The sequence below is a fragment of the Poecile atricapillus genome, chromosome 34, assembly GCF_030490865.1.
Source record: "Poecile atricapillus isolate bPoeAtr1 chromosome 34, bPoeAtr1.hap1, whole genome shotgun sequence".
NCBI lineage: Eukaryota > Metazoa > Chordata > Aves > Passeriformes > Paridae > Poecile > Poecile atricapillus.
Genome location: NC_081282.1, coordinates 3,479,802 through 3,498,453, shown reverse-complemented (window position 1 = coordinate 3,498,453; position 18,652 = coordinate 3,479,802). Strand labels below are relative to the sequence as shown.

At 41.0% G+C, this 18,652-nt stretch overlaps 1 protein-coding gene across 4 annotated transcripts; it reads right to left on the bottom strand.

The window, feature by feature from the left end:
* Nucleotides 1-3,096: 3,096 nt before the first annotated feature.
* On the bottom strand, nt 3,097-17,233 carry HSD3B7 (hydroxy-delta-5-steroid dehydrogenase, 3 beta- and steroid delta-isomerase 7). Of its 4 annotated transcripts, XM_058860880.1 has the most exons (10): nt 17,083-17,233; nt 15,430-15,571; nt 12,179-12,331; nt 10,327-10,397; nt 9,928-9,965; nt 8,014-8,113; nt 6,659-6,675; nt 6,064-6,209; nt 3,835-4,768; nt 3,097-3,661 (listed from the first exon to the last, which is right to left on the bottom strand). In XM_058860880.1, the coding sequence occupies exons 1-9, from the start codon at nt 17,113-17,115 to the stop codon at nt 4,368-4,370; spliced, it is 1,101 nt and encodes a 366-aa protein (XP_058716863.1). In that variant the 5' UTR covers nt 17,116-17,233; the 3' UTR covers nt 3,097-3,661; nt 3,835-4,367. The 4 variants fall into 4 exon arrangements, with proteins under 4 accessions (XP_058716863.1, XP_058716865.1, XP_058716862.1 ...); XM_058860882.1 differs by lacking the exon at nt 9,928-9,965 and having other exon boundaries at nt 10,289-10,397; XM_058860879.1 differs by lacking the exon at nt 6,659-6,675 and having other exon boundaries at nt 6,064-6,226.
* Nucleotides 17,234-18,652: the final 1,419 nt, after the last annotated feature.

The window sequence follows — 18,652 nt, the reverse complement described above, 5'->3', positions numbered from 1 at the left end:
TTTGGAATTTTTTGGGATTTTTGGGGGATATTTTGGGGATTTTTTGGGATTTTTTTGGGAATTTTTGGGGGATTTTTTGGGGATTTTTTGGGATTTTTTTGGGATTTTTTGGAATTTTTGGATTTTTGGGATTTTTTGGGGATTTTTTGGGGATTTTTTGGGAATTTTTGGGAATTTTTTGGGATTTTTTGGGAATTTTTTAGGATTTTTTGGGAATTTTTAGGGAATTTTTTGGGAATTTTTTGGGATTTTTTGGGGATTTTTTGGATTTTTTTTTGATTTTTTGGGGGAATTTTTGGACAAAAAATTTGATTTTTTAAGGTGGAATTTTGGGGTTTTTTTGGGGGTGGGGGAGGGGCCGGGTTGAATTTGGGGTGGGGGAGGAGCCGGGAAAAACTTTTGGGATTTTTTGGGAATTTTTTTGGATTTTTTGTGGATTTTTGGGGGAATTTTTTGGGACTTTTTTGGGAATTTTTTTGGATTTTTTGGGGATTTTTTGGGGGATTTTTTGGGGGATTTTTTTGGATTTTTTGGGGAATTTTTTGGGGATTTTTTGGGATTTTTTGGGAATTTTTTTGGGATTTTTTTTGGAAATTTTGAGGCAAAAAATTGAATTTTTAAGGTGGAATTTTGGGGTTTTTTTGGGGGGGTGGGGGAGGGGCCCCTAAAAGGGGATGGGGGGAGGGGCAGGGGTGGGGGAGGGGCGGAGCTTTTCCCTCTTTTATCCCTAAAAAGGTCCCGGTGGGAAAAAGATCCCAAAAATAACCCCGGGAATGGGAGGGGGTGGGGGAGGGGCGGCAGCTGCTTCCCCTCCCCCACCCTTTAAATTTAGGATCCGCCCCTCCCCCACCCCCGCCAGCTGCGGCCCCTCCCCCTCCCCCCCTTCCAATCCCAAAATTCCCGGATTTTCCCAGGAAATTCCCAAAAAAACAAAAAAAAAAAATCCGATTTTTAATTGATTTTTTATCGATTTTTTATTGATTTTTAATCGATTTTTTATTGATTCTTTATCAATTTTTTATTGATTTTTGACCGATTTTTTATCAATTTTTATTGATTTTTTATCGATTTTTTATTGATTTTTTAATCGATTTTTTATTGATTCTTTATCAATTTTTTATTGATTTTTGACCGATTTTTTATCAATTTTTATTGATTTTTTATCGATTTTTTTTATTGATTTTTTATCAACTTTTTATTGATTTTTTATTGAATTTTTATCTATTTTTTATTGATTTTTTATCGATTTTATTCAGGAATTTTATCCCCAAAAAAAAAACCAACCCAGGAATGGAATTTTTAGAGGGAAAATCCTGGAATTTTCCCGGGAAATCCCGACCTGGATTATCCGGGATCGGATCCAAATCCCGAGGCTGAAATTCCCAATTTTTTCCCGTTTTTTCTTTCCCATTTTTTTCAAGATTTTATCCCAAATTTTTCTGGTTTTTTTTCCCCAGTTTTTCCCATTTTATCCCGATTTTCCCCCATTTTTCCCCAATTTTTCCCAATTTTTTCCTCCTTTTTTCCCATTTTTCTCAGTTTTTTCCCATTTTTCCGGATTTTTCCCCATTTCTTCCCCATTTTTTCCCCAATTTTTTCCCCATTTTTTCCTCCTTTTTCCCCATTTTTCTCAGATTTTTCCCATTTTTTTCCAGATTTTTTACATTTTTCCCATTTTTCCCCAATTTTTCCCAAATTTTTCCTCCTTTTTTCCCATTTTTCTCAGTTTTTTCCCATTTTTCCGGATTTTTTGCATTTTTTCCCATTTTTCCCCATTTTTCCCAAATTTTTCCTCCTTTTTTTCCCATTTTTCTAAGTTTTTTTCCCATTTTTTCCGGATTTTTTGCATTTTTTCCCCATTTTTTCCAATTTTTTCCTCCTTTTTCCCCATTTTTCTCATTTTTTTCCCATTTTTCCAGATTTTTTGCATTTTATCCCATTTTTCCCCATTTTTTCCCCCCATTTTTTCCCATTTTCCCCTCATTTATCCCAAATTTTTCTCCATTTTTAACCCTTTCATGACCCATTTTTTCCCATTTTTTTGGGTGTTTTTCTCCATTTTTCCCAATTTTTCCCTTTTTTCCCCAATTTTTCCCCATTTTTCCCAATTTTTTCCTTTTTTCCCATTTTTCTCAGTTTTTTCCCATTTTTTCCGGATTTTTTACATTTTTTCCCCAATTTTTCCCAATTTTTCCTCCTTTTTTTCCCATTTTTCTCAGTTTTTTCCCATTTTTTCTGGATTTTTCCCCATTTTTTCCCCAATTTTTTCCTCCTTTTTTCCCATTTTTCTCATTTTTTTCCCATTTTTTCCGGCTTTTTTGCATTTTTTCCCATTTTTCCCCATTTTTTCCCATTTTCCCCTCATTTATCCCAAATTTCTCTCCATTTTTAACCCTTTCATGCCCCATTTTTTCCCCATTTTTTTGGGTGTTTTTCTCCATTTTTCCCAATTTTCCCCTTTTTTCCCAATTTTTCCCCATTTTCCCCAATTTTTCCTCCTTTTTTCCCATTTTTCTCATTTTTTTCCCATTTTTTCCGTATTTTTTGCATTTTTTCCCAATTTTTTCCCATTTTTCCCAAATTTTTCCTCCTTTTTTCCCATTTTTCTCATTTTTTTCCCATTTTTTCTGGATTTTTTGCATTTTTTCCCATTTTTCCCCATTTTTTCCCCCCAGTTTTTCCCATTTTTTCCCCATTTTCCCCTCATTTATCCCAAATTTTTCTCCATTTTTAACCCTTTCATGCCCCATTTTCCCCCATTTTTCCTTTTTTGTGTTTTTCTCCATTTTTCTCATTTTCCCCCCGTTTTTCCCTTTTCCCCCCCAATTTTCCCAATTTTTCACCATTTTTAACCCTTTCATGCCCCATTCCCCCATTTCCCGCCATTTTCTTTCCATTTCCGGCAATTTTGTTTGTTTTCCCGCCATTTCCCCCAATTTCCCGCCATTTTGCTTCTGTTTCCCGCCATTTTCTTTCCATTAGCCGCCATTTTGCTTCCCGCCATTTTGTTTTCATTAGCCGCCATTTTGTTACCGTTTCCCGCCATTTTCTTTCCATCAGCCGCCATTTTGTTTCTGTATCCCGCCATTTTCCCCAATTTCCCGCCATTTTGTTACCGTTTCCCGCCATTTTCTTTCCATTAGCCGCCATTTTTTTCTGTTTCCCGCCATTTTGTTTCCGTTTCCCGCCATTTTCTTTCTGTTCCCGCCATTTTGCTTCCATTTCCCGCCATTTTGTTTCTCTTTCCCGCCATTTTGTTTCTGTTTCCCGCCATTTTGTTTTTATTAGCCGCCATTTTGTTATCGTTTCCCGCCATTTTCTTTCCATGAGCCGCCATTTTGTTTCTGCTTTCCCGCTATTTTCCCCCAATTCCCGCCATTTTGTTTCCATGAGCCGCCATTTTGTTTTCCGCCATTTTGTTTCCGTTTTCCATCATTTTTTCACCATTTTTCCCCAAATTTCTCCCAATTTTTAACCCTTTCACCCCCCATTTCCCCTCACTTTGTTTCCCGCCATTTTGTTTTCATGAGCCGCCATTTTGTTTCCGTTTTCCGCCATTTTGTTTCCATTTTCCGCCATATTTTCGTCATTTTTTCACCATTTTTCACCATTTTTTCACCATTTTTCCCCAAATTTCCCCCATTTCTCCCAATTTTTAACCCTTTCATCTCCCATTTTCCCCCAATTTCGGCCATTTTGTTTCCATTTTTCACCATTTTGTTTTCCGCCATTTTGTTTCCACTTTCCGCCATATTTTCGTCATTTTTTCACCGTTTTTCGCCGTTTTTTCACAATTTTTTCCCCAAATTTTCCTCATTTCTCCCAATTTTTAACCCTTTCACCCCCATTTCCCCTCACTTTGTTTCATTTTCCGCCATTTTGTTTTAATTTTCCGCCATTTTGTTTTCCGCCATTTTGTTCCCATTTTCCGCCATTTTGTTTCCATTTTCCCCCATATTTTCATCATTTTTTCACCGTTTTTCACCATTTTTCCCCAAATTTCCCCCATTTCTCCCAATTTTTAACCCTTTCATCCCCCATTTTGTTTCCATTTTCTGCCATTTTGTTCCCATTTTTCACCATTTTGTTTTCCGCCATTTTGTTTCCGTTTTCCGCCATTTTTTCATCATTTTTTCACCGTTTTTCGCCGTTTTTTCACCATTTTTCCCCAAATTTCCCACATTTCACCCAATTTTTAACCCTTTCATCCCTAATTTTGTTTCATTTTCCGCCATTTTGTTTTCCTCCATTTTGTTCCCATTTTCCGCCATTTTGTTTCCATTTTCCGCCATTTTGTTTCCGTTTTCCGCCATTTTTTCACCGTTTTTCGCTGTTTTTTCACCGTTTTCCCCCAAATTTCCCCCATTTCACGCCCCTTCCAACCCTTTCACCCACTCCACCGTCCTCTCCCTCGCCTCCTCCCATGAAAACATCGGCCGGAAGCCGAATCTTTTCTCGGCCTTGTCCGTGCGTACGGTGAACGCCGTCCGCGCCACCGCCCACGTGTAGGGATTCAACAGCGGCGCAAACCCCACCCCCAACGCCCCCAAAACCCCTCTGAGGACCCCGTTGAGCCGGGCCAGGATTCCCGGCAGGAATTCCGGGATTGGGAATTCCCGGATTCCCGCGGGACGGAGGAGCCGGAAGTTGAAATCCTCGTAAGGGATGGGGGGGGAGGAGTCGTAGCAGAAGAAAACTTCGCCGGCAACCGAGGCCGGGCGGGAACGGGCGGCGCGGGCGGCGAGGACGTGCATCCAGGCCACGTTACCTGGGAAAAATTTGGGGAAAAAAATGGGAATATTGGGAAAAAATTGGGATTTTTTTGGCAAAAAATTGGGATTTTTCGGGAAAAAAATGGGATTTTTTCTGATTTTTTCTGATTTTTTGGTGTGTTTCAGTGTCCCCAGCTCCCCCCAGGTGTCCCCAGGTGTGTTCCAGGTGTCCCCAGATGTCCCCAGCTCCCTCCAGGTGTCCCCAAATGTCCCCAGGTGTGTCCAGGTGTATCTCAGGTGTCCCCAGGTGTGTTTTTGGGTGTCCCCAGGTGTCCCCAGCTCCCCCCAGATGTCCCCAGGTGTATCTCAGGTGTCCCCAGGTGTCCCCAGCTCCCCCCAGGTGTGGTTTTGGGTGTCCCCAGGTGTCCTCAGGTGTGGTTTTGGGTGTCCCCAGGTGTCCCCAGATGTCCCCAGCTCCCTCCAGGTGTCCCCAGGTGTCTCTCAGGTGTCCCCAGGTCTATCCCAGGTGTCCCCAGGTGTCTTTTTGGGTGTCCCCAGGTGCCCCAGGTGACCCCAGGTGTGATTTTGGGTGTCCCCAGGTGTCCCCAGCTCCCCCCAGATGTCCCCAGGTGTATCTCAGGTGTCCCCAGGTGTGTTTTTGGGTGTCCCCAGGTGTCCCCGTGTCCCCTCACCTGCGTACACCCGTCCGTGCTCGGCATTCCGGGGGAGCCCCCGGGGCACCCACCCCCTGCCAGGTACCCCCAGGTGTCCCCCAGGTGTCCCCAGGTCCCCCCAGGTGTCTCTCAGGTGTCCCCAGGTGTCCCCAGGTGTCTCTCAGGTGTCCCCAGGTGTCCCCCAGGTGTCCCCAGGTGTATCTCAGGTGTCCCCAGGTGTATCTCAGGTGTCCCCAGGTGTCCCCCAGGTGTCCCCAGGTGTATCTCAGGTGTCCCCAGGTGTATCTCAGGTGTCCCCAGGTGTCCCCCAGGTGTCCCCAGGTGTATCTCAGGTGTCCCCAGGTGTCCCCAGGTATCCCCAGGTGTGTTTTTGGGTGTCCCAAGGTGTCCCCCAGCTACCCCCAGGTGTCCCCAGGTGTGTCCCAGGTGTCGCCAGGTGTGATTTTGGGTGTCCCCAGGTGTCCCCAGCTCCCCCCAGGTATCTCTCAGGTGTCCCCAGGTGTATCTCAGGTGTGTCCCAGGTGTCCCCAGATGTCCCCAGGTACCCCCAGGTGTCTCTCAGGTGTCTCCAGATGTCCCCACCTCCTCCAGGTGTCCCCAGGTGTCCCCAGGTGTGTTTTTAGGTGTCCCCAGGTGTCCCCAGGTGTCCCCAGGTGTCCCCAGGTGTGTCCCCTCACCTGCGTACACCCGTCCGTGCTCGGCGTTCCGGGGGAGCCCCCGGGGCACCCACCCCCCCAGGCCCCTCCCCCGCCGCAGGAATTGCTCCAGGAGCCGCTGGCGCTCCCCGAAAATCCCGGTGGGGCGGAGGGAGAGCGTCAGGAGCTGCCCGCCCCCGCACACCTGTGGGGGTGAGACAGGAAAAATGGGAATTCCTAATGAAATCCCAAAAATTCCCAATGAAATCCCAAAAATTCCCACCAAAATGCCTAAAAAAATCCCCCAAAAATCCCCCAAAAATCCCCACAAAAACCCCAAAAAATCCCCCAAAAATCCAAAGAAAAATCCTAAAAAAATCCCCATAAAAATCCCATTAAAAATTCCCCAAAAAATCCCCCAAAAATCCCCAAAATATTCCCATAAAAAATCCCCAAAAAAACCCCCCCAAAAATCCCATTAAAAATCACATTAAAAATCCCATAAAAATCCCCAAAAAATACCCCAAAAATTCCCACCAAAATCCCAAAAATTTTGTCCAAAATCTTAAATAAACCCAACAAAAATCTGGGAATTCCAGCCCAAATCCCGGTGGGGCGGAGGGAGAGCATCAGGAGCCGCCCGCCCCCGGAGAGCTGCGGGAAAAACGGGAATGAGACTGGAAAAATGGGAATTCCCAATGAAATCCCAAAAATTCCCAATGAAATCCCTAAAAAAATAAAAAACAAAATACCCAAAAAATCCCCCCCAAATATCCCAAAAAATCCCCAAAAATCCAAAAAAAAATCCAAAAAAATCCCCAAAAAATCCCCAAATAATTCCGAAAAAATCCCCAAAAATTCCCCAAAAATTCCAAAAAAATCCTTAAAAAATCCCAAAAAAATCCCCCCAAAATTCCCCAAAAAATCCCCCAAAAAAACCCCAAAAAATCCCAAAAAATTCCCCCAAAAATAAAAAAAAAATTCCAAAAAAATCCCAAAAAAATCCCCAAGAATTCCCAAAAAATCCCAAAAAATGCCCAAAAAATCCTTAAAAAAATACCCAAAAATTCCCAAAAAATCCCCATAAAAATCCCCCAAAAATCCCCCAAAAATTCCCAAAAAGTCCCAAAAAATCCGCAAAAAATCCTCAAAAAATCCCCCCAAAAATTCCCCAAAAAATCCCCAAAAATGCCCAAAAAATCCTCACAAAATTCCCCAAAAAATCCCCAAAAATTCCCCCAAAAATCCAAAAAAATTCCAAAAAAATCCCCCCAAAAAAAAAAAAAACTCCCCAAAAAATCCTTAAAAAATCCCAAAAAAATCCCCCCAAAATTCCCCAAAAATCAAAAAAAAATCCCCAAAAAATTCCCAAATAATCCCCGAAAAATCCCCAAAAAATCCAAAAAAATTCCCCCAAAAATCCAAAAAAAATTCCGAAAAAATCCGAAAAAAATCCCCAAAAATTCCAAAAAAATCCCCAAAAAATCCCAAAAAATTCCCAAAAAATCCCCAAAAAATCCTTAAAAAATCCCCAAAAAGTCCCCAAAAAATCCCCCCAAAATTCCAAAAAATCCCCAAAAAATCCGCAAAAATTCCCCAAAAAATCCCCAAAAAATCCCCAAAAATTCCCCAAAAATTCCCAAAAAATCCTTAAAAAATCCCCAAAAAATCCCCAAAAAATCCCAAAAATTCCCAGAAAATCCCTAAAAAATCCCAAAAAATTCCCAAAAATCCCAAAAAAATCCCAAAAAATCCCCCAAAAATCCTCAAAAAATCCCCCCCAAAAAACCCCAAAATTCCCAAAAAATCCCCAAAAAATCCCCCAAAAAATCCCCCAAAAATTCCCCAAAAATTCCCCCAAAATTCCCCAAATAATCCCCCAAAAATTCCCAAAAATTCCCCAAAAATTCCCCAAATTTCCCCACCCCATCCCCATTCCCACCCCCCTCATTCCCACCCCAATTCCCGATTTTTTTTCCCGGGAATTCTCACCCTGCTCCCGTTGGCCTCCAGCACGAGGCGCTCGGCCTGAGCCTTGCTGAGCGGATACGGCTCCGAGTGCCGGGTGGGATACGGAGTCTCCTCATCTCCCCTGGAATTCCCAAAAAATTCCTCATGGAAAACAACCCCAAAATCCCGGGAATTCACCTCAGAAAAAATCCCGGGAAAATTCCGCCCCAGGGAAGGGAAATTTTCATGGGAATGTGGAAAAGCTGGCGGTGGAAGGGTTAAAAATTCCTGGGTTTTTTTCCTGATTTTTGGGTGTTGAGGGGGTGGAATTTTGGGGATTTTTGAGAGGGTGGAATTCCCAAAAATTCCCCAAAAATTCCCCGAAAAATTCCCCCCAAAATTCCCAAAAAATTCCAAAAAAATCACCCAAAAAATTCCCCCAAAAATTCCCCAAAAAATCCCAAAAATTCCCAGAAAAATTCCCCAAAAAAATCCAAAAAATTCCCAGAAAAATTTCCAAAATTTCCCAGAAAAATTCCCAAAAAATTCCCAAAAAATTCCAAAAAAAATCCCCCCAGAAATTCCCTAAAAATTCCCCCAAAAATTCCAAAAAATCCCCCAAAAATTCCCCCAAAAATTCCCCAAAAAAATCCCAAAAATTCCCAGAAAAATTCCCAGAAAAATTCCCAAAATTTCCCAGAAAAATTCCCCCCAAAATTCCCAAAAAATTCCAAAAAATCCCCCCAAAAATTCCCTAAAAATTCCCCCAAAAATTCCAAAAAATCCCCCAAAAATTCCCCCCAAAATTCCCAAAAAAATCCCAAAAATTCCCAGAAAAATTCCCAAAATTTCCCAAAAAATTCCCAAAAATTCCCCCAAAAATTCCCTAAAATTCCCCAAAAAAATCCCCAAAAAATCCCCAAAATTCCCCCAAAAATCCCTGAAAAATTCCCAAAAAATTCCCTGAAAAATTCCCCAAAATTCCTAAAAATTCCCCAAAGAATTCCCAAAAATTCCCAAAAATTCCCACAATTTTTGCCCCAGGAGAGGCAAAATTCAGCTGGAATTTCCCTGAATTCCCCAATTTTTGGGGAATATTTGGGGTATTTTTGGGATAATTTTGGGATTTATTGGGAATTTTTTTGGATCTTTTTGGGGTAAATTTGGGGTAAATTTTGGGACTTTTTGGGAAAAATTTTGGGAAATTTTTTGGAAATTTTTGGGAGAAATTTGGGAATTTTTGGGATAATTTTTGGGTATTTTTGGGAATTTTTTTGGATCTTTTTGGGATAAATTTGGGGTAATTTTGGGGCATTTTGGGGATTTTTTTAGGATAATTTTTGGGATATTTTTGGGTTTTTTTGGGGGGCAATTTTGGGGTTTTTTGGGTGATTTTGGGGTTTTTTGGGGGGGATTTTTGGGGTTTTTTTGGGGTGATTTTGGGGCTTTTTGGGGTGATTTTTGGTGTTTTTTGGGGTGATTTTGGAGTTTTTTGTGGTGATTTTGGGGTTTTTTTTGGGTCAATTTTGGGAATTTTTGGGGGTGATTTTGGGGGTTTTTTTGGGTCAATTTTGGGGTTTTTTTTGGGGTGAATTTGGGGTTTTTTGGGGTGATTTTTTTGGGTCAATTTTGGGGTTTTTTTTGGTGATTTTTGGGGTTTTCTTGGGGTGATTTTGGGGTTTTTTGGGGTGATTTTTTTGGGTCAATTTTGGGGTTTTTTTTGGGTCAATTTTGGGAATTTTTGGGGGTGATTTTGGGGTTTTTTGGGGTGATTTTTGGGGGTTTTTTTGGGTCAATTTTGGGGTTTTTTTGGGGTGATTTTGGGGTTTTTGGGTCAATTTTGGGTTTTTTTGGGTCTCTGAGTCCATTTCTGGGGTTTTTATGGGTGATTTTGGGGTTTTTTTGGGTGATTTTGGGGTTTTTTGGGGTGATTTTTGGGTTTTTTTTGGGTTTTACCTGACAAAAGGATCCCCCCTGGTGTTGGGTCCCACCACCTCCATGCTGCTGGGGATTTTGGGGTGATTTTGGGGGATTTTGGGTCAATTTTGGGGTTTTTTGGGTCTCTGAGTCCAATTCTGGGTTTTTTTTGTGCTTTTTGGGTGATTTTGGGTTTTTTTGGGGTGATTTTGGGGGTTTTTGGGTCTCTGAGTCCATTTCTGTGTTTTTTTGGAGGGTTTTTGGGGCAGTTTTTGGGGTGATTTTGGGGTTTTTTGGGTCTCTGAGTCCATTTCTGGGGTTTTTATGGGTGATTTTGGGGTTTTTTTGGGTGATTTTGGGGTTTTTATGGGTGATTTTGGGGTTTTTTGGGGGGTTTTACCTGACAAAAGGATCCCCCCTGGTGTTTGGCCCCACCACCTCCATGCTGCTGGTGTAGACGAGGATCGGAACCCCCTGGGCCCGGCAGGCCCGGATCACGTTCTTGGTGCCTGGGGAAGGGGCCCAAAAATATCCCAAAATGTCCCAAAAATAGCCCAAAAATATCCTGGAATTACCCCAAAAATATCCTGAAATTATCCTGGAATTATCCCAAAATTATCCCAAAAATATCCTGGAATTATCCCCCCAAAAATCACAAAAATATCCCAAAAATTTCCCAAAATATCCTGAAATTGTCCCCAAAAATATCCTGAAATTATCCCCTAAAATGTCCCAAAAATATCCAAAAATTATCCCAAAAATTTCCCAAAAATATTCCAAAAAAAATCAAAAAAATATCCTGAATTTATCCCCAAAAATATCCTGAAATTATCCCCCAAAAAAATCACAAAAATATCCCAAAAATTTCCCAAATTATCCTGAAATTATCCCAAAAATCTTCTGAAATTATCCCAAAAATATCCTGAAATTATCCCCAAAAAATCACAAAATTATCCCAAAAATTTCCCAAAAATATTCCAAAAAATCACAAAAATATCCTGAAATTATCCCCCAAAAAATCATAAAAATATCCTGAAATTACCCCAAAAATATCCCGAAATTATCCTCAAATTACCCCAAAAAATCCTGAAATTATCCCAAAAAAATCACAAAAATATCCCAAATTATCCTGAAATTATCCCAAAAATATCCTGAAATTATCCTGAAATTATCCCCCAAAAAATCACAAAAATATCCTGAAATTTCCCCAAAAATATCCCAAAAATATCCTGAAATTATCCCCAAAAAAATCCCCAAAAAATACCCAAAAATCCCCCCAAAAATATCCCAAAATATCCCCAAAATATCCCAGTCCCTCCCAGTCCCTCCCAGTCCATCCCAGTTCATCCCAGTCCATCCCAGTTCCCCTTTAACCCCCAAAATCCCCAATTTTGACCCCCAAAATCCCCATTTTTAACCCCAAAATCTCCATTTTTCACCCCAAAACCTCCGGGTTTTTTACTCCCAGTTTGTCCCAGTCCATCCCAGTCCCTCCCAGTCCCTCCCAGTTCATCCCAGTCCCTCCCAGTGCATCCCAGTCCATCCCAGTCCACCCCAGTCCATCCCAGTTCCCCTTTAACCCCCAAAATCCCCAATTTTGACCCCAAAATCCCCATTTTTAACCCCAAAATCTCCATTTTTCACCCCAAAACCGCCGGGTTTTTTGTTCCCAGTCCATCCCAGTCCCTCCCAGTCCATCCCAGTTCCCTCCCAGTCCCTCCCAGTTCCACTTTTACCCCCAAAATCCCCATTTTTGACCCCAAAATCTCCATTTTTCACCCCAAAACCGCCGGGTTTTTTGTTCCCAGTCCCTCCCAGTTCATCCCAGTCCCACTTTTAACCCTTCAATCCCCACTTTTAACCCTTCAATCCCCATTTTTAACCCTTAAATCCCCATTTTTGACCCCAAAATCCCCATTTTTAACCCCAAAATCTCCATTTTTCACCCCAAAACCGCTGGGTTTTTTGCCCCCAGTCCCTCCCAGTCCCTCCCAGTCCATCCCAGTTCATCCCAGTCCATCCCAGTTCATCCCAGTTCATCCCAGTCCATCCCAGTCCATCCCAGTTCCACTTTTCCCCCCAAAATCCCCATTTTTAACCCCCAAAATCTCCATTTTTAACCCCTAAAATCCCCATTTTTGACCCCAAAACCACCTGGATTTTTGCTCCCAGTTCCCTCCCAGTCCCTCCCAGTTCATCCCAGTCCCTCCCAGTCCCTCCCAGTCCATCCCAGTCCCTCCCAGTTCCCTCCCAGTCCCTCCCAGTTCCCTCCCAGTCCATCCCAGTTTACCCAGTACGTTGACCCTGGCGATGGCCTCGGGGCTGCAGTTCCCCCAAACGTCCACCAGGGAGGCGCTGTGGAAAACCACCCGGGCACCCCCAAAAACGGCGCCGAGAGCCCCAAAATCGGCGACGTCTCCGTGGAAAAAACGGACTCGGGAGCCTGGAAGGGGAAAATTTGGGGAGAAATTGGAAAATTTTGGAAAATTTGGGAAAATTTTAAAAAAAAATGGGGAAAAACGGTGGAAAAATGGGGAAAAACGACCCAGAAATGGGGAAAAACGACCCAAAAATGGGGAAATTTGGCCCAAAAATGACCCCAAGAGACCCAAAATTGGGGATTCACCGTGGAAAAAATGGGATTGAGAACCTGGAAGGGGAAAATTTGGGGAAAATTTGGGAAAATTTGGGAAAATTTAAAAAAAAAATGGGAAAAAAGGTGAAAAAATGGGAAAAAATGGTGAAAAAATGACCCTAAAATGGGGAAATTTGGCCCAAAAATGGGGAAATTTGGCCCAAAATTGGGGATTTCATCGTGGAAAAACTGGGATTGAGAACCTGGAAGGGAAAATTTGAGGAAAAATCGGGAAAACTTGGGAAAATTTAAAAAAAAAATGGGAAAAAACGGTGGAAAAATGGGGAAAAATGACCCAAAAATGGGGAAAAACGGCCCAAAAATGACCCAAAAATGGGGAAATTTGGCCCAAAAATGACCCCAAGAGACCCAAAATCGGCAACGTCTCCGTGGAAAAACCGGACTCGGGAGCCTGGAGAGACCAAAAATGGGGAAAAATTGGGAAAATTTGGGAAAATTTGGGAAAATTTAAAAAAAAAATGGGGAAAAACGGTGGAAAAATGGGGAAAAACGGCCCAAAAATGGGGAAAAACGACCCAAAAATGACCCAAAAATGGGCAAATTTGGCCCAAAAATGACCCCAAGAGACCCAAAATTGGGGATTCACCGTGGAAAAAACGGACTCGGGAGCCTGGAAGGGCAAAATTTGGGGAGAAATTGGGAAAATTTGGGAAAATTTAAAAAAAAAAATGGGGAAAAACGGTGGAAAAATGGGGAAAAACGGCCCAAAAATGGGGAAAAACGACCCAAAAATGGGGAAAAACGACCCAAAAATGACCCAAAAATGGGGAAATTTGGCCCAAAAATGGGGAAATTTGGCCCAAAAATGACCCCAAGAAACCCAAAATTGGGGATTCACCGTGGAAAAACTGGAATTGAGAGCCTGGAAGGGAAAATTTGAGGAAAAATCGGGAAAACTTGGGAAAATTTAAAAAAAAAATGGGAAAAAACGGTGGAAAAATGGGGAAAAACGGCCCAAAAATGACCCAAAAATGACCCAAAAATGACCCAAAAATGGGGAAATTTGACCCAAAATTGGGGATTTCATCGTGGAAAAACTGGGATTGAGAACCTGGAAGGGGAAAATTTGGGGAAAATTTGGGAAAATTTGGGAAAATTTAAAAAAAAAATGGGGAAAAACGGTGGAAAAATGGGGAAAAACGGCCCAAAAATGGGGAAAAACGACCCAAAAATGGGGAAAAACGACCCAAAAATGACCCAAAAATGGGGAAATTTGGCCCAAAAATGACCCCAAGAGACCCAAAATTGGGGATTTTAACGTGGAAAAATTGGGATTGAGAACCTGGAAGGGGAAAATTTGGGGAAAATTTGGGAAAATTTGGGAAAATGTAAAAAAAAAAAAGGGAAAAAACGGTGGAAAAATGGGGAAAAACGACCCAAAAATGGGAATTTTAAACTCAAATTTCAGGATTGAAAAGGTGAAAATTTGAGATAATTTCAGGAATTTTTTCTAAATTCCAGGGAAATTTTTGGGGAATTTTTTCCTGGAATTTTGGGAAATTTTTGGAGGGAATTTTTTGGGAATTTTTTGGGACTTTTTTTAATTTTTTTGAGAATTTTTTGGGAATTTTTTAGGAATTTTTAAACTCAAATTTCAGCATTTAAAGGATGAAAATTCAAAATAATTTCAAGGAATTCTTTTTAAATTCCAGGGAATTTTTTTCTGGAATTTTGGGAATTTTTGGAGGGAATTTTGGGATTTTTTTCCTGGAATTTTGGGAATTTTTTCCTGGAATTTTGGGATTTTTTTGGGAATTTTTTTGGGCTTTTTAAATTCAAATTTCACCATTTAAAAGCCAAAAATTCAAGATAATTTCACGATTTTTTTTTTTTTAAATTCCAAGGAATTTGGGGGGGATTTTTTCCTGGAATTTTGGGAATTTTTTTCTGGAATTTTGAAAAATTTTTTGGGAATTTTTGGGGATTTTTTTGGGAATTTTTGGGCTTTTTTAAATCAAATTTCAGCATTTAAAGGTGAAAATTGGGGGGAAATTTCAGGGAATTTTGGAGGGAATTTTGGGATTTTTTTTCCTGGAATTTTGGGAATTTTTTCCTGGAATTTTGGGATTTTTTTGGGAATTTTTGGGCTTTTTAAACTCAAATTTCACCATTTAAAAGCCGAAAATTCAAGATAATTTCACGATTTTTTTTTTTTAATTCCAGGGAATTTTGGGGGGGATTTTTTCCTGGAATTTTGGGAATTTTTTTCTGGAATTTTGGGAATTCTTTGGGAATTTTTTGGGAATTTTTGGGCTTTTTAAAATTCAAATTTCAGGATTTAAAAGCCAAAAATTCAAAATAATTTCAAGGAATTCTTTTTAAATTCTAGGGAATTTTTTTCTGGAATTTTGGGAATTTTTGGAGGGAATTTTGGGAATTTTTTCCTGGAATTTTGGGAATTCTTTGGGAATTTTTTGGAATTTTTAGGGAATTTTTGGGAATTTTTAAACTCAAATTTCACCATTTAAAAGCCAAAAATCCGAGATAATTTCAAGGAAATTTTTTTAAATTTCAGGAAAAATTTTTCTGGAATTCCAGGGATTTTTCTGGAATTTAGAGAATTTTGGGGAATTTTTTGGGAATTTTTTAGGAATTTTTAAACTCAAATTTCACCATTTAAAAGCCAAAAATTCAAGATAATTTCAAGGAATTTTTTTTAAATTCCAGGGAATTTTTTTCTGGAATTTGGGGAATTTTTGGGAATTTTTTGGGCTTTTTAAAATTCAAATTTCAGGATTTAAAAGCCAAAAATTCAAGATAATTTTAAGGAAATTTTTTTAAATTTCAGGGTTTTTTTTTTTTGGAATTCCAGGGATTTTTCTGGAATTCTGCGAATTTTTTCCTGGAATTTTGGGAATTTTTTGGGAATTTTTTGGGGAACTCACGGTGCCGTTCCGGAACAATCTCGGGGTCGGGGTTGAGGTCGAGGATTCGAAGCTCCCGAAGCTCCGGCTCCGCCTCCAACAACACCTGGACCAGGTGAGAGCCCAGGAACCCGGATCCGCCCGTCACCACCATCACCAGCCCCTGGAAAAGCCAAAATTCCGGGAATTTTGGGAATTTTGGGAAAAATTCCCGGAAAAATCCGGCCGGGAAAGGCCAAAATCGGCGAAATTCGCGTCAAAATCGTCCAAATTTGACCCAAAATCTTCAAGTTTTGCCCCAAAATCCTCAAAATCTGACTGGGAATTCCCAAATGGATCTGGAAATCCCGAAATTCCAGCCCAGAATTCCCAAAAATTCATTTTGGGACCTCAAATTCAAATCCAGGATCCCAAAAAATCCTCAAATTCCAGCCTGGATCTCAAAAATCCCCAAAATCCCAAAAAAAGCCCCAAAAGCGACTCCAAAACTCCCGAAAATTCCCAAAATGTCCCAAAAAATTCCCAAAATGTCCAAAAAATGTCCAAAATTCCCCAAAAATCCCAAAAAATCCCCAAATCCCCTAAAAATTCCCAAAATCCCCCCAGATCCCCAAAATTTCCCCAAATTAAAAAAAAAAATCCCCCAAAATTCCCAAAAATCCCCAAAACTCCCGAAAATTCCCCCAAAATTCCCCCAAATTTCAAAAAAAATCCCCAAAATCCCCCCAAAATTCCCCAAAATCCCCAAAACTCCCCAAATCCTCCCAAAAATCCCCCAAATCCCCCCAAAATCCCCCCAAAATCTCCCCAAATCCCCCCAAAATTCCCAAAAATCCCCAAAATTCCCAAAATCCCCCCAAAATCCCCCAAATCCCCCCAAAATTTCCAAAGAAACCCCAAATCCCCCCAAAATTCCCAAAAAATCCCCCAAAATTCCCCCAAAATCTCCAAAACTCCCGAAAATTCCCTCAAAATTCCCAAAAATCCCCAAAATCCTCCCAAAAATCTCCAAAATTCCCAAAAATCCCTAAAAATCCCCCAAATCCCCCCCAAGTTCCCCCAAAATTCCCAAAAATCCCCAAAAATCCCCAAAACTCCCCCAAAAATCCCAAAATCCCCCCAAAATTCCCCCAAAATTCCCCCAAACTCCCAAAATCCCCCAAATCCCCCCAAAATTCCCCAAAATCCCCAAAACTCCCGAAAACTCCCCCAAAATCCCCAAATCCCCCCAAAATTAAAAAAAAAAAACCAAATTCCCCCAAAATCCCCAAAACTCCCAAAATCCTCCCCAAAATCCCCAAAATTCCCCCCAAAAATCCCCAAAATTCCCAAAAATCCCCAAAACTCCCCAAAATCCCCAAAATTCCCCAAAAATCCCAAAATCCACCCAAAATTCCCAAAAAATTCACAAAATCCCCCAAAAAATCCCCCAAAATTCCCCCAAAATCCCCCAAAATTCCCAAACATCCCCAAAACTCCCAAAATCCCCCCAAAAATCCCCAAATCCCCCCAAAAATTACCAAAAAATCCCCAAAACTCCCAAATCTCCCCAAATCCCCCCAAAATCCCCCTCAAAAAATCCCCTCCCCCACCCGGAAGAGGCTCCGATCTCCCGCCCAAAAAATTCCCAAAATTCCCCCGAAATTCCCGAAATTTCCCCTCCCCCCCCCTTACCTGGGGCTCCTCTTCCTCGGGGGGTCCCTCCATGATCCCAAAAAAACCCAAAATTCCCAAAAAAACCCAAAATTCCCCCAAATTTGGGGCCGCTCCCGCCCCCTCAGGGCTGAGGGAGGGGCGGGGGCGGAACCCGGAAGTGACGTAAGGGGGGAAAAAAGGCGGGAATTTGGGGGAAAATTGGGAATTTTGGGGGAAAAAGGAATTTTTGGGGAAAAAAATTTTGATTTTTGAGGGAAAAAATGGAATTTTTGGGGAAAAAAGGGAATTTTTGAGGGGAAATTTGAGGGTTTTTAGGGAAAATTTTGGGTTTTTGAGGTAAAATTTGCTTTTTTTTAGGGAAATTTGGGGGTTTTGAGGGAAAAAAGGGAATTTCTGAGGGAAAAATTTGAATTTCTGAGGAAAATTTGGGATTTTTGAGGGAAAATTTGGGGATTTTTGAGGGGAAATTTGGGGCTTTTTGGGGAAGTTTGGGGTTTTTGAGGGAAAATTTGGGAATTTTGGGGGAAATTGGGAATTTTTGAGGGGAAAAATTGGGATTTTTGAGGGAAAAAATTTGATTTTTGAGGGAAAAAAGGGAATTTTTGAGGGGAAAATTGGGGTTTTTTAGCGAAATTTTGGGCTTTTGGGGGAAAATTGGGGTTTTTGAGGGAAAAAAAATTGATTTTTGAGGGAAAAAAGGGAATTTCTGAGGGGAAATTTGGGTTTTTTTAGGGAAAATTTGGGATTTTCGGGGGAAAATTGGGAATTTGGGGGGAAAAAAGGGAATTTTGGGGAAAAAAAATTGATTTTTGAGGGAAAAAAGGGAATTTTTGAGGGGAAATTTGGGGTTTTTGAGGGAAATTTGGGGGTTTTGAGGGAAAAATTGGGATTTTTGAGGGGAAAATTTGGGATTTTTGAGGGAAAAAAATGGGAATTTGGGGGGAAAAAAGGGAATTTCTGAGGGAAAAAATGGGAATTTTGAGGGAAAAAAGGGAATTTTTGAGGGGAAATTTGGGGGTTTTTAGGGAAAATTTGGGATTTTTGAGGGAAAATTTGGGGCTTTTTGGGGAAGTTTGGGGTTTTTGAGGGAAAATTTGGGAATTTTGAGGGAAAATTGGGGTTTTTGAGGGGAAAAATTGGGAATTTTTGAGGGAAAAAAGGGAATTTTTGAGGGAAAAAAAGGAAATTTTTGAGGGAAAATTTGGATTTTTGAGGGGAAATTTGGGGTTTTTTAGGGAAATTTGGATTTTTGAGGGAAAATTGGGATTTTTAGGGAAAAATTGGGGTTTTTGAGAGAAAATTGGGATTTTTGAGAGGAAAAAGGAATTTTGAGAGAAAAAACGAAGAATTCGGGCTCAAAATGGGAGAGTTTTGCCCCAAAACCTGCGAGTTTTGAGTTTGGAAGGAGAAAATGAAAGTTTAGGTTGGAAAATTTGGATTGGGAAGAAAAAATCGGGGAAAAAAAAGGAAAATTTGGGATTTGGAGGCGAAAAAAAAACGACTTTGGGCCTCAAACCAGTAGCGAGTCCTCCGAGGCGGCCAGAGCGGCTCCAATGGCGGTGAATGGGGAGGAACCATAGAGTTGAGC